The sequence below is a fragment of the Opisthocomus hoazin genome, chromosome 24 (assembly GCF_030867145.1).
Source record: "Opisthocomus hoazin isolate bOpiHoa1 chromosome 24, bOpiHoa1.hap1, whole genome shotgun sequence".
NCBI classification, from domain to species: Eukaryota; Metazoa; Chordata; class Aves; order Opisthocomiformes; family Opisthocomidae; genus Opisthocomus; species Opisthocomus hoazin.
Genome location: NC_134437.1, coordinates 206615 through 219985, shown reverse-complemented (window position 1 = coordinate 219985; position 13371 = coordinate 206615). Strand labels below are relative to the sequence as shown.

Here is a 13371-nt window from a genome sequence, read left to right as displayed (position 1 = left end):
GTGGAACTGTGTTCGGCTCCAACGGGAGGAAAACTGAAGGCTGTTTGTTGCATCGTAGGTGCGGAAGGTGCTAGTGGGATATTCTCATTATTTATTTAAACTCTCTCTAAACAAGCTGTGCCCACAGCACTCCATGTACGAGGCAGCAGAGTCTGTCAGGTCAGCGTCTAGTGGGGAAGTGTAGATAAGCAGCTCCAAATAAGGCTGTAAGTATTTTATTTAAATTAAAAGAAAGAACTGTGCACAGCAAAGATCTTTAAGGCCTCCTTTCCTCTACCGAGGACTAACTGGTCCTGCTTTAGGTGAGGCAGAATGAATGAAAGTAAAAGCAATTAGAATGGAAACATCAGGCACCCGGCACCAGTAGGCCCCGCAGCAGGCCCTGCATCTGAGTGAGTTTCAGTTGGTCTACTAACAGGTAATTAAAAAAAAAAAAAAAAAAAAAAAGGTTTATTTCTCAGAAATCTATTTCTTTCATGGGGTGTCATGCTACCCATCAGCGTAGGACCCTGGCAGCACATGCTGTATAATCTCAGCCTTCTGGTTATGAAGATACGGTGCGGGCAGGAGACCTTCCGTGCTGGCAGGATCGACCTTTGTGTAGCCCACGACTTTGGAAATTGATGCCCAGATACACGCTGGGTGTTTGTTACAGGGGGAGCAGATCTGCTGCAAAGCCTCCCGGCAGAGCAGCTTTGGGTAACAGTGCTGCATCCAGTATTGTGCTGCGGTCGCCCTGCCTTCCAGGGCACCAGACGCATCTGGATGTACGTCTTAAATAAGGGCACTAAAGTTGGCGGTGGTGGCAGCACTGACCAAGCTGCAGCTACCTACAGTCCACCTTTCCACAACAGTCAGAGCTGGGTTTGGTGCTCCTCTTCTGATCACCTTTTTTTCTTCTTTTCCCCTGATTCAGTTCTAAACTGATGCCTGAAATGAAAGAGAGCGTAGAAGTCAGAATGCAACAGCCGTTAGAAAGAGGTAATGAACGCTGCCTCATCTAACAAGTAAGGTAGTGCTTCGTGTAGCATTTTACCACGGAAGCTCACGCCTTTATTTTTTTTCAGTTATCTTGGTGAGCTGTAGCCGTCTCTTCAGCTAGCCGACAGAGATTTCTAGCTATTAAAAGGTGCCAGCGGGACAAGCGTGCGTGTATGTGCCCGTTTGCGGGTCCAAAAGGTGAGCCAGGCTCAACGAGGAGACACCTTTGCATGCACGGCCTCTGCAGCCGCGACCGTGCTTCGCCTCTCGAGTCATGCGTGCGATGCTCTGCCTGGATTGAGCTCAGCAGGGCGCAACACGTTTGCGCACTAAGACGTCTCCTTATGCTCTCTGCTACCGCAAAGCCCGCTCCGCGAGTAGCTTGTGTGGAAGGAAGCCGTGCACCCTCCACTCGGCATCGGTCTGTGCTGCCCTGGAGCTTACCGGGACTGCCACCTCCTGCCGTGATTCCAGACTCGCCCGAAGGAAGGGAGCCAGCTGTCGCCCGTCTGAGAGGTATGGTCAAAGTTGGCACCAACGCGCTCTGCTGGGAGCTTTTTCAGCTTCTGCTTCTCCTCTAAAAAAAGTACTTTGTTAAGCAAAAAGTTTTTCAGTCAAATAGCTTTTGAGTCTCTACCGCAGTAAAGGGAGCGTAAGGTTAGCTGAAATGCGTAGAACCCGCTCACTTTGTTTGAGAAATTCCTCATACGAAGGTCCGATTTGTTGTTTGCTTCCATCCTCTTTCTCTGTTAGCCACGGAGGTTTTGCTCCTAGAAGTCATGGGGAAAATGTATTTAGCCAATGAAGTGTTACCCTGCGCTCGAGATAGGGAAAAGCATCCCCTCTACCCCCCGTCCCTGCAGCTCGCCCTGCCGACTAAGTGGCGAAGGAAAAGTAAGCTCCGGGCCTCGTAAGAAACAGAAGCTGCCTTGCCTCAGCTAGAGCCGTGGCAGAGCACACCCCAGACTGCACGCCCCACACAGCAGTAGCACCAGCGGCGTTTTGGTAACACGGGAGTGTTTTCTTCCCCTCTAGTATGTCGGGCATTAGCAAAGAGCGAGCACCTCCTGGTTATGCTGCAACTGCTTCAAAATGGCTTTGAGTTGTCCCTGTTAGATTTGCAAGCCGAGAGTTTTCAGTAGGGCAGCAACCGAACAAGTCGCGAAGCAGGCGCGATTACCTGTGTGAACGTTTCCTCTCCCTTCTGCCTCCTGTTAAGAGAAACATCAGACACTGCTGAGAGACTGGCGCTTTCAGGAGTGTCTCTGAACAGAATGGCATTACGTGCATTCCCTTCCCCTATCGAGCTCTGTCACAAAAACAAACAGAGGGAGGCTCTCCTCCACTTTCTGTAAGGAGCGTTTGGGTTTTCTGTGTGCGTGAAAACGTTTGCATAACGAAACGCAAATTAGCACCGAATGACTGAAACCCCCAGCTAGCTGGTCGTTGGGATCTGCAAAGCCGTCCCTTCCTGCGAGGGAGCCTGCAGGCCCTCGTTCTGCTCTGCAACACGCGCCGTATGTAACCGGCAGTTATTTCAGTCACGCTTGTTAGCAAGCTGGCCCTACCTGGTGGCCAATGAAGGTCAAAGCCTGGCCTGATTCCATCCAGTTTAGGTCGGGTCCTGCTTGCATCCCACTGGGGCCCGGCTGGTCTGCGTTGCACGAGGCGTCCCTGGAACGGGGGAGGCCAAGAGGCAGTCTGAGAGGCAAGTGGCTGTCAGAGCCGGGCAGCCGACGACTGTCCAGAGGCTTCTGGAGCAGCGTTTGTGTTTGTGTTTGGCGAGATTCACGGGGAGACGGAAAAGGAGACAGGTTCTCGGGGCATGGGATGTTAGGCCCTTGTGTGTCACCACTGTGCTCGCTCTTTGTGGGTGTTGGTGCTTGCCTACGAACACGTGGACGGGGCAGTAATCTTTCTGCAGGCACAGTGCTTACTATACTCAAGATAAAAGTTTGCGAAGGATCCATCGCAAGATCCCAGCGGTGACAGCGTCATCTCTGGCCAAGCGGTGGCAAGCGCGGCAGGCTGCTGCTGTGGCGCGGGGGTGCGTGTCAGCCACGGCTGTGGCAGGGAGCGGGGTACCCGCTGGCTGCCACTGTGGCACAGTGCAGCGTGTGGGTGCGTGTTAGCCACGGCGCGGTGTGGCATGGAGTGGGGTACACGCTGGCTGCCGCTGCGGCATGGTGCATGTCAGCCGCGGCTGTGGCAGGGAGCGGGGTACACGCTGGCTGCCGCTGCGGCGCGGTGCAGCGTGTGGGTGCGTCTTAGTCACGGCGCGGTGTGGCATGTGGGTACGTGTTAGTCACGGCCATGGTGCAGGATGCGGGTACGCGTCGGCCGCCGCTGTGGCGCGTGGAGCAGGGTCTGCGTTAGTGTTTCTCACCTCTCGGGTGCCACTGGCGAGCTGCCCACAGACGGTCCTGTGCACGGCTCCGGCTCCTGTTGAAGCTGAGTGTGACGGGGAAAGAGGAAGGCTGTTTCTGGTGGGGAGCAGAGCCCCCCACGAGCACCCGGTGCCCACCGGGGTACAGCTCACCGACCTGCAGCGCGGCCTGCACCGTCTCCCGCTGCCTGCGCTCGGCCTCCCGGATGCCGGCCGCCATCTGCGGGGACAGCGCGGTCAGCCCGGGCGGGGCGGGGGGGGGGGGGGGGGGTGCCCGGTGCCGGGGGTACCTGTTGGATCCGCTCCTCCTCCCGCTGCCGGTGCGCGGCCAGCGCCTGCTCCAGCGCCCGCGCGAAGCGCTCGTACTCCTCGGCCGGCACCAGGAACCGCTCCCGCTCCGCCGCCTCCGCCCCGTTCTCCCGCCAGAACCGCGCCGTCTCCCGCCGGTGCTCCGGCCTGCGGGACGGGCGTCAGCGCCGGCCCGGCGCGCGGGGAGCCCCGCCCGCCCCGCCGCCCGCCTACCCGGCCAGGTGCTGGAGGAGGCCGGCCCGGGGCAGCGCCAGCCCCCCGCGCCGCCCGTCCCGCCGCACGCCGCGCCCGCAGCACAGGCACCAGACGCGCCGGTCGTGCTCCGCCGGGTCGTAGGGCCGCACGGCCCCGCCGCCGTCCTCCCCGGCCGCCGCCGCCGCCGCCCGCGCCGCCGCCACCTCCTCCTGCAGCCGGCCCAGCGCCTCCCGCAGCCGCCGCCGGTGCGCGGCGCTGTACCGGTGCCGGCGGCCGGCGAAGGCGGTGCGGCGGCACAGCGCGCAGTATTGCGCGGCCATGGCGGCGCGGCCCGGCCCGGCCCGGCGCAGCGCGCAGGCGCGGCCCGGCCCCTCCCGCCCCCCCCCCCCCCCCCCCCCCCCCCCGCCCAGCGTGGCGGGAGCGGGGAGCGCGGGCGCGGCGCGGGGCTGGAGGGCCGCGGGGTGAGCGTCCGACCGGCAGCGTCGGGGTTACTCGGGGCTGCCGTGCCGTGCGGCCGGGCCTCGCAGGCCGCTTCCCTTCCGCCAGCTCCTGCCCAGACAGGCAGACAGACACGGTCCGTGCCGCCGCGTGTGCGGCTGGCAGCCACCTCTCCCCCTCCCGCCGGCTCCTGCCGTGGCTCAGCGGGTGACGCCGGTGCCCAGCGGCGCAGGCCCACCCGGTGCGGTGGTCTGCACGCCGCCATCAGCCCTCACTTTGCGTCAGGGGGGTTAGGTTGGATGTTAGGAAAAACTTCTTCACTGAAAGAGCTGCGGAGCATTGGACCAGGCTGCCCAGGGCAGCGGCGGAGTCGCCGTCCCTGGAGGGGTTCAAAAGCCGTGTAGATGTGGCACTTCAGGACGTGGTTTAGCAGGCACGGTGGTGCTGGGTTGACGGCTGGTCTTGATGATCTTAGAGGACTTTTCCAGCCTTAATCACTCTGTGATCCTGTTCTATGAGCGTGTGCCCTTAGGCTTGAGCCTAGGGACCGATTCGCTTCTAACATTTCTGTTTTCTGGCGCTGTTGTGAGCACAGGGGTGAAAGGAGCTGATCACCAGGGCGTGCCCAGCCTGCCCTGTCGGGCGGGTTCGGATGGGCTGTCTCCTGGCACCCTGTCCCTGTGGGCCAGGTCTCGGACACAGCCCGGCAGTGAGCTCCGGAGCTTGCATCGCGACTGTGTGCTGTTTGTCCCCGGTCGACAGGGCGCCCCGGCTCCTGCCGCGCATGGGACTGGTGACGGACGTAACTGGCCCAATCATGCTTCTACTCAAGCAACTGCCATAGCAGCCAGGAAGAAGGTGTCAAAAATCTGCTCTTCCTGAACACTAGACACCTGCCACCTGCCTGAATTCTGGCCTGGGGAAGTGATTTTCCTTCCTCTTGCCAGAGGAGCAAGTAAGTCAACAACACAACAGCAAGCTCTGATTGACTGTTGTTTCTTTCTTTGTTGCGTCTTTGACCCTCGAAGGTAACTCCCTCCTCGCACTCTGCAGTGCTCGCTGATTTCTGCCAAGTGAGCACTGCAGAAATTCCAAGCGCCTTGCAAAGCAGCCTGTCCAGCAGTTATGCGCATCCTTGCCTGCTGGTTTTACAGCTGGGCAGGCAAGTGCAACAGCTTGGAATAACGTCTGTGCGGTAGGGGCTCTTCTCACTCAGCCAGCTAACACGATCTCCGCTTAGCCTCTGACCTGTGGGCTGAGACTCTTGGTTAGGGAACAGGTCAGCCTTCTGCAGCTTAATCCGCTGCACCGCAAGAGCATTGTGAGGGGTAACAGCTTGCGTGGAGGACCTTGTGTTAAAGTCGTAGCGGGTGCTGCACGTCAAAATGCCTCTGCAACTTGGGATGTGTGTGGCTGGAGCTAAAACTTGCTTTACTGAAGGAGATGAGATTGGTCGTCTGTCTCCTCCCTCCCTTCTGAATTTGAGCCCTGATGTCACCATGCTCATAATTTCCACACGCAGTTCTTGGGAAGCTACCTGCGGCAGCACCTGATAAAGCAAGCTTGGTTTGAAAACACGTGGCATGTGTTTCAGAAGTGGGGAGCCAGAAGGAATCATAGGCCAAACAGAGATCTCATGAGGTCTGCAAAAGAGACAGAGACAGGAAGGTGCGCTAGTTCCTTGGACCGTAATGACTGCTCAGGCTGCAGCCTCAGTTCTCATCCGTTTTAAGCTGATAGGTATTGTATAGCTGAGCAACACAGTACTGAGATGAAGGCTCTGTCTTTTAGCGTAGCCTGGTTTGTTTCTCTCGCTGCGTCGGTTTCGTTACAGAAGGGTTCTTGGCCGGTCTGGTGCCCAAGCCCTGCTTATGGGGGTATCTCTGCAGGGATCTCTGTGTGTTTGGTATCATCCCCTAGACCTAGTGTCCTGCAGTGCTGGTGACCACGTACTGGCCTGGGTGCCCATTTGTATCCCTCTCACTATGGGGATCTTGTAAAGTCTGACTCGCTCCTCATTTTGCGGGGCTCCTGCCCGCTGCAACGTACCCGGTTCGCTCATGCTTTGGCGCACCAAGTCAAGTGCCTCTTTGGGCAGGGCCTGTGCGTCCTCCTGAAACTTCCTGAGCCCTTCTGGAGTCAGCTTCCACAGGCAGCACTTGCGGTTTCTCTCGCTGCACATGAAGACAGTGGTTTTCTCAAAGCAGCTGCTGAAGCACAAGTTGTGTCGGATCGTGCTTTTCCAGCCCTCTGGGGCCGTTTGAAAAAATGGGAAGTGCCACCTGCGGAAAGAAAAGATTTGTCCTGAGTTGAAGCACTTAGAGGCTGCGATGAATAACAGAACATGTCACACCCGAGCGAGAGGAGAGGGTCCTCCCTGACCCCTGTGGTGTAAGGATGGATGGCTGGCACAGCCAAGCACTGCGTTTTTCTAAGGAGGGTAGGACAAAACTAAAGTGCCCGCTTGCAAGACTCACGGGCTTGGGCGTTGACAAAAGAGGGGAGCGGCATCTTGAGCCGAAGGCAAAGCTAAGACCCAAATGCTAGTGCTGGCTGCCACATCCCTGCTCCCCAGCAGAAGGTCAGAGATTCCTGTACTCCTCGTTGTCCCTCTTCCCCTCATTCTGCACGAGGAGCTGGGATGAGAGTAGGTACCGTGTGAACTGGTAGATCTGCTGTACTGTCAGACTGCCACTTGCGCTGTTGCACAGGGCGAGGGTGATGAAGATGGAGTAATTAAGGGGGGGACGGGGCCAGCCTCCCTTGATTTTGGTGCTCATCTGCCTGGGGCACTTGAGCTTCACGCTCTCAGGTCTGAGGACTGCGGATGTCCAAGGCGTCGGCATCACCTTGAGTTCGGGAGTTTCTGGCACCTCCTGAGGAACTGGGTTGTCCATGCGCAAGCATCTTCATCTGCAGTAAGCTGGGGAGAGGAAGGAGAAAAATGACATGGGGTATGTTAGCCCTGGGTGGAATGAGGGACAGGGATAAGCTGGTTTGTTCTGGGGAAGGTAGGTCTGGCAGAGCGCATACAGAAATCTTATGTGTTTTCAATTTCAGCCTGCTTCCCTGCACTTTGCACTCTCCGCCTGTTCGTCAGACGGGCTCCGTGCGTTGACTGACCCCTGTTGAAACAGGAGGCAGCCGCTCGCAGAGCTGCTGAGCCAGCTCGTTTGTTCTTGCAGGATCGTTCAGTGCGCACGATGCTTGGGGCTGCCCAAGCAGTTCCCTTTCTTGTACCTTTCCAGCCTCGCTGGAGGGTGACAGCACATCCTCCTTGGAGCAGTCTGGGTCGGAGTAGTCCCAGAATGTGTTCGGAGAGGAGGTTTCCTTGGCACCGGCAACCGAGGCCACCGGGCTGTCGGATCCATCCGGGTCTATGCCGGGGCTCCCAAGGATGGGGCAGACCAGGCTGGGGTTTACCCATCCACAGATGGGGCTGAACACCGCGTTCTACGGAGAAGCAGAAACGTCACCCTGCCAGTCGCACCTGGGGACCTTTTCCAGACCCTGCTGCCCAGAGGCAACCTGGGGAAGCCCTAATGCAATGCAGCTCCCAAGGCGGAGGTCCCTGGTTGCCTTCTCATCCCTCCAAACAGCGTTATTTCCTGTTTTGCATACAGCGTGCACATCGGCGTGTTCTCACACCGCTGCGGCCAGCCCGAACACCAGTGCTCAGCTCTGAAATTTTAATTTCTCTTTCCCCTGCAAAGCCAGAAGAGTGTAAATTGCTCCCTTCAGTCCTCCTTCCCCAAGTTTATCTACCCAAAATGTTGCCTTCAGAGGAAGTGTGTCTGTGGGCACAGTGGTGTAATTATACCCTTGTCCTCGAGGGACAGGTTTCAACTTTTTCTAAGTAAGCTGAGAAGAATTCCGGTCTGGACACGGATGTTCTGGCTGGCAAAAGAACAGCCCCTTCCCCAGGCCGTTCCCTGAAACACTGCCAGCCGCTGCAGGTAACACCAGGTCCCAGGCTTACCCCGGGCGTCTGGCAGCGTCCCCAGCAGCGAGCACCCGTGGGCCGGGCGGTCAGCTTGCTGCTTCAGCGCGCGGTGGTGCAGGGCCTCGTCGGGAGCTGGTAGACACGGGGAGCCCAGAGGCATCGTGGTGAGCTTATGGTTTTTTGTGTTAGCCTTGTTTCCTGTAAGCTGCACGCTTACGTTATACATAATTGCAGACACTTCTAATTTGATCTGATCACATTTAAACACAAAGGGCTTTTTATTCACTTCTAGGCTGGAACTTACTGTTCATCAGATTTTACAATTTTCACCCGAATTTTGGAGACGGGAATCTTTTTAAAAGACAACCAAGTCAGTCGATGCCTCCGAGGCCCTTACCTTGCAGAAACTCTTCAGTAGTGACGGTGAGTTTGAGGTCCTCTGCCATATCCCAGTCCTCGAGGCCATTTTTTAAGTGCAGGCCTTCCCAAAATGACTTATTTTGAAAAGTCAAGTACATTTTCTTTGTATGATGCAGTAATCTCTGGGTGCTAAGCGCGGCGGGATCTGCAAGGGTGGCACAAAGAATCCCACAAACTCGAAGTGCCCTGTGTGCCAAGAGACTTGAGACTTGATTTCTTTTCTTTCTTTTTTTTTTTTTTTTAAAAAAGAGGGTATCACACAGGTGGGTGAAGGGCTGGTCTGCATTTCACACTTATAAATACCTATTAAAGCCCCTTCCAGTGAGCGAATGGTCTGTGTTGGTGGAGTTAGCCACCTGATTGAGAAGAAGATAGATGGCACCACACAGGCTCTGTTTTCTGCCCATTTACTTTGCTTGCTAAAGCCTTCATAAACAAGCTGTTCCTGTGTTCATTAGGCTAACGTGTTTTTTTTCCTGCTTCTGATAAAATCACAGTGTCACCTGCGCTGGGCAGTGGACTTCCCCGATCTGAGAACCCAGATGTCTCTGGAACCAGGATGGATCTCTTGAGGGACACCCAGTGCGCTCGGGATGCGTTTGCAGGTACCGGGCAGCTCCCTCACCCCGCTTGCCTGGGAGTAGTGAGTTTTAAGACTGGAAACTGCTTTAGATCAGCCCAGGTAAAACACTGAGGGGGGTACCACAGTTGGGGAAAAGGAGCCAGGTTAAGCAGACGCTGGGCGTGCTCTCATGGTGTGTCCCCTGGAAACTTTTCGTGCAGCTTGAAGTCGCAATCTAAATTCTGTGCCTCCCTGAGGGGCTTTTGTTTCTTCGACCATATCTTTCGTACATGGCCCCTGCCTAATCCGTCCCAGGTATTACGAAGGAAGCGATGCGGTTCATGCTGTTAAAGGGTGGTTGTAATACATCCTCATCCTGTTTGCCCACTCGCCATCTCTCTTCTGCTCGGGGGGCAGGGGGAGTAGGTGGCATGGGTGGCAACGGGGTAGCTACAAATGAAAATCCAAGCCATGGCTTGGTCCCAGCAGGCAATCAGATTTCGGACTCTCTACGTACATTGACCATTTTGTGGCACACAAGTTACGCTCGTAGTGGAGGAGTACAGCGGGGCCTTGCTGCCAGTCTGTAGCAGGGAGGCGGACAGAAAGAGGCGGGTTTTGGCAGTTGCTGGGAAAGATTGCGCCATAAGGTTAGCGTCATGATGTTGGGAGACTCTCAGCTTAAAAGTGAATTCCATGACCCTGGCACCAAAGGTGCGGCCTTGAGTTTGGGTTTTTTCTGCGTTGTGAATCATGAAAGAAAAGGGTAAGATGCTTCTCCCAACTGCAGGCTTGCTCCGCAGTGGTTTGGGCCAAATGTTCCCTCACTGTTTGCCGTCGCTGTTCTCACCCTTTCTGTATTTACATCTTTTGAGATGGGCCGTTGGAAAACAAGTCAAATGCCAAACCACGCTTTTCTTGAAAAGGTAACCTTCCAAGGGCAGGGAAGGATCTGGCGTGCTCGGTTTTGCCTCTGCTGTAGAAGCAGCCTGTAGTTCGGACTGTGTTAAGGTTTGCTTAGTTCTTGTTAGGCATTCCACAAATATCAAGTCAGTATGGCTTTGTTTTTGCCAGATGCAAAAGACCACAGTGGCATAACTTTTTCCACCTGTGTGTGACAAAGTTCAGTCGTTAGTGGGGACTACGTGCTCCCTGTCAGATTCCTCAGGTGTGAGCAGGACCTGCTCGGTTGGCTGCTTTCCTCAAAAAAAGTCTGAGCGCGCCCCGATCAAAACCCTTTCCCCTTCCTGAAACTGGAGCCTGATATTTGAACTGGGATGTGTTGCAAACAAGCCAGCTACTATAGTTTAATAATTGACCACGTATCACTCGACCTGCCACACCACAAAGCCGCTTTCCCCTTTCTATCTGGAGTGAAACTCTCACACAGTGGTGTGTGCATCAGCTGAGGCATAGTAATTCATTAAGCCTGTGACTATCTACACACACCCTCACTCGGTGCCCCACCTACCCACATAATCTCTGCTACTTCAACAGTAAACTCGCACACGAGTGCGAGACTGGATGCAGTTATGTTAATGATCTTAGAACCGCGTAAGTATTTGGGGGGGGTAGAAGAAGTCCTGCAATAGCTAGACCTCACGTGCGGATGAAGTGTCTTGACCTGCTTGCTCTTCAGCCTGTGAAAAGCAAGCGGGGCAAGGTGCGAGGCACCGGTGCAAAAAAAAAGACGGAAGAATATTTGGGGATGGACTTGTCCCTGGGAAGGAGACCGCTCTCCCTGCCGCTCCCCACAGCCACCCTGGGAAGAGCCGGAGGAGGACAGCCAGTGCGTGTGGCTTGGCCGCAAGAGGCCGTGGGAGCTGGCGTTTTGCAGGGAGTGGCTGAATTCACCTGCGGCTCGTTCGGAGCCCTGACCTGGAGCGAGGTGGGGGCTGTCAGCGAAAGCTGCCGCAGAGCAATGAGGGAGATGGGAAACAGCTGCAGCCCTTCCCTGGTTGTTAGCCGCAGCTGGCTGCAGCTGATAAGAGTTTCCTTTCTCCCATCTTCCCCCAGGTTTCGGTGTCCTCGGAGAAGGCTCTGGAGCTGGTAAGTCACACGAGGGAAGGGGAGGGAGAGGCTATAACATAATACAATACAGTACTCCACCCAGAGAAGCCCTGAACAGTTGTACTCCCCCAAAAAGGATGCTCCCTAGTATTTTCTGCCTCTGCTGCAGGGATGGGCAGCGTTCCCCCGTGCAATGACATTTACCTCTTGCTGGTGGAGGTTTGAGGCGCTGCTGTAACGTGAACGGGTAAAGCAGGGAAATGAGCCCTGTGGTCTGCCCAGCCTGGGCAGTGAAGCTGGCAAAACTGGGAGCAGAAGTGTGGGTTTCTAGCTTAAAGCCTCAGAATGTTTTAAATATATGTGGTTGCAACTACAGACCTTTCGCTTAAGTCTAGGAAGAGGCTGAAAGGCCTTAATTTTGCCTGTAGCCGTTCAGCTGGTGAATCCCAGTCCCGTGGGTCTGTACACTGTGTGTTCTGGGTGAAACCGTTGTAACCCCTGGGTTCTGTCTTGCTACCCCTACTTTCCCAGGGTAGAGGGATCTTGAGCAGACCGACAGAGCTACTTTGTGGCGAATAAAATCAAAGGCTGCCGATTCCTTATGCCGTGCAGTTTGACCAGAAGCTCACACTTGTCTCCTAAAGCCGTCTCATTTTTCGGTCCCCCTCTAGCTTCGGAAGGTGAAATGGAAGTTAGAAGAGAACCTACTGACACACGCAGAAGGTCCAAGTAGCCAGCATCTCTGTCTGCATCATGAACGGAGCTGAAAACGTAGAGAGGCATCAAGCTGGAGGTGTCTTCGCTCAGGACATCTGGATTCTTCAAAGCCAGCTCTTTCCAGGTGAGTGTTACCTGCGCGGAAGCCAACGGACGGGACAGTTTTACTGGAAACCGGTCTCACCTACTCACACGCGCCTCGTAACCACAAGAACTGCAGGGAACTTTTGTAAGGATGCGGGTTGGCATTGAGGGGCAAGTGCAGCTCTCTTGTCTTGCTGAGTCCCATCTCCTGGTGTTTAAGACTTGTTTGCAAATCGAGAGAAAAGGAATTTTGGATTCGAGACGTAACTGTGAGCGTGCTCAATTGCTTCTCAGGATGTCTGACTTGTGCGTGTGCGTTTCTGCGTGAGGCAGATATGGATGTCTGCAGCCAGGCTTATGGCTTCACGTGGATGCGTGAATGTGCTGTGCGAGGCCTTCTCAGCAAGCCAGATAAACTAGATTTGCTCCTGTTTCTGAAAGGTGTTGGGTCCAAGCTCCCTCTCTCCCCTAAAGATAGGGAGCTCTGTAACTTGGCTTCTGACTCAGAGTTGTTATTCGAGTCTGGCTCGAATGGCTCTTGTAGTCCACAGCCGCTGAAAGCTTTGAGTCTGTACAGAGTGCCATCCGCCAGTCCGTGGTGATAGGAGGGTATCATCTCTTGTCTTGGCTTTGCCCAGCTGAGGAGCTTTCTATAGAATCAAGCTCAGTGGGCTTGGGGGAACTCTGGGCTTGTGGATACTGGTTATGCCAATCAACTGTGTTCCTTGTATATATGTGGGTATGTATATATGTCGGTTGCTCCGTCGGCACCGGACCGGGGCTGTGGCAGGGTGCCCGGTTAATCCTGCGGATGCCTGGCTCCGTCTCTGGTAGTACTGTAGGTAGACGCTGCCGCTGTCATAGCTGTTTGTGGCCTCCTCGGGACGTGAGGATACAACAGATGTACTTGATGAGTATCACAACCTTTTTTATTAGCCGTATTCTATTTTCTCTGAACAGATATGCTATTTTTCTGGCGGGGGAAAGGCGGCCTCTTACCCCCCACGTCCTCAAATCCTGTGAAGTTGCAGTAAAAGAGCTGAACTCGGGTCTCTGCCCCTCCTCCCTGATTTTTAAACCCACTTCAAAGGTGAGCTGGCGGAGGATTGAAGCGACCGGTTCTGCCGGGCTCGCCGCCGCTCACCTTTCGTGCCGCTCCCCCGCGGAACAAAGCGCGGCGCTTCCCTTTGATTTCTGCCTTTGAAAGCCATAGGAGACAGAGTCTGAAACGCTTCGCAACTTTTTTGGCGACTCTGCTCCGGTACCTTCCTGAAGCGCTGGGTGGATCAGGACAGGGCTCAGACCTCGCTCACGACTAAATTAGCT

The 13371-nt window shown here is 55.5% G+C and overlaps 2 protein-coding genes and 1 long non-coding RNA gene across 5 annotated transcripts; 1 reads left to right on the top strand and 2 right to left on the bottom strand.

Moving 5' to 3' along the window:
* Nucleotides 1-199: 199 nt before the first annotated feature.
* On the bottom strand, nucleotides 200-4193 carry CENATAC (centrosomal AT-AC splicing factor). 3 transcript variants are annotated; one of them, XM_075442591.1, is made up of 9 exons: nucleotides 3890-4193; nucleotides 3658-3823; nucleotides 3525-3587; nucleotides 3368-3432; nucleotides 2550-2655; nucleotides 2162-2192; nucleotides 1668-1751; nucleotides 1426-1570; nucleotides 200-930 (listed from the first exon to the last, which is right to left on the bottom strand). In XM_075442591.1, exons 1-9 carry the CDS (start codon nucleotides 4189-4191, stop codon nucleotides 885-887), a joined length of 1008 nt encoding a protein of 335 aa, XP_075298706.1. In that variant the 5' UTR covers nucleotides 4192-4193; the 3' UTR covers nucleotides 200-884. The 3 variants fall into 3 exon arrangements, with proteins under 3 accessions (XP_075298706.1, XP_075298708.1, XP_075298707.1); XM_075442593.1 differs by having other exon boundaries at nucleotides 1426-1558; XM_075442592.1 differs by having other exon boundaries at nucleotides 3368-3423.
* A 1730-nt stretch (nucleotides 4194-5923) lies between these two features.
* On the bottom strand, nucleotides 5924-8770 carry FOXR1 (forkhead box R1). The gene is given in 6 exon segments (XM_075442632.1): nucleotides 5924-5952; nucleotides 6359-6591; nucleotides 6965-7216; nucleotides 7512-7736; nucleotides 7738-7762; nucleotides 8650-8770. Coding segments are annotated over 6 exon segments (885 nt in total).
* On the top strand, nucleotides 8557-12070 carry LOC142364094 (uncharacterized). Its single transcript, XR_012766166.1, has 4 exons — nucleotides 8557-8675; nucleotides 9170-9277; nucleotides 11251-11283; nucleotides 11916-12070. It is a non-coding gene; the product is annotated as an uncharacterized LOC142364094 (long non-coding RNA).
* Nucleotides 12071-13371: the final 1301 nt, after the last annotated feature.

Bases quoted from the DNA above. Each gene is read 5' to 3' on its own strand.
- CENATAC (XM_075442591.1), bottom strand. From the start codon at position 4,191: ATGGCCGCGCAATACTGCGCGCTGTGCCGCCGCACCGCCTTCGCCGGC. The intron at 2,193-2,549 runs GTAGGGCCAGCT...TTCTCTTAACAG, and splicing joins TGACCTTCATTGGCCACCAG to GAGGCAGAAGGGAGAGGAAA. The intron at 1,752-2,161 runs GTAATCGCGCCT...CATGACTTCTAG, and splicing joins GAGAGGAAACGTTCACACAG to GAGCAAAACCTCCGTGGCTA.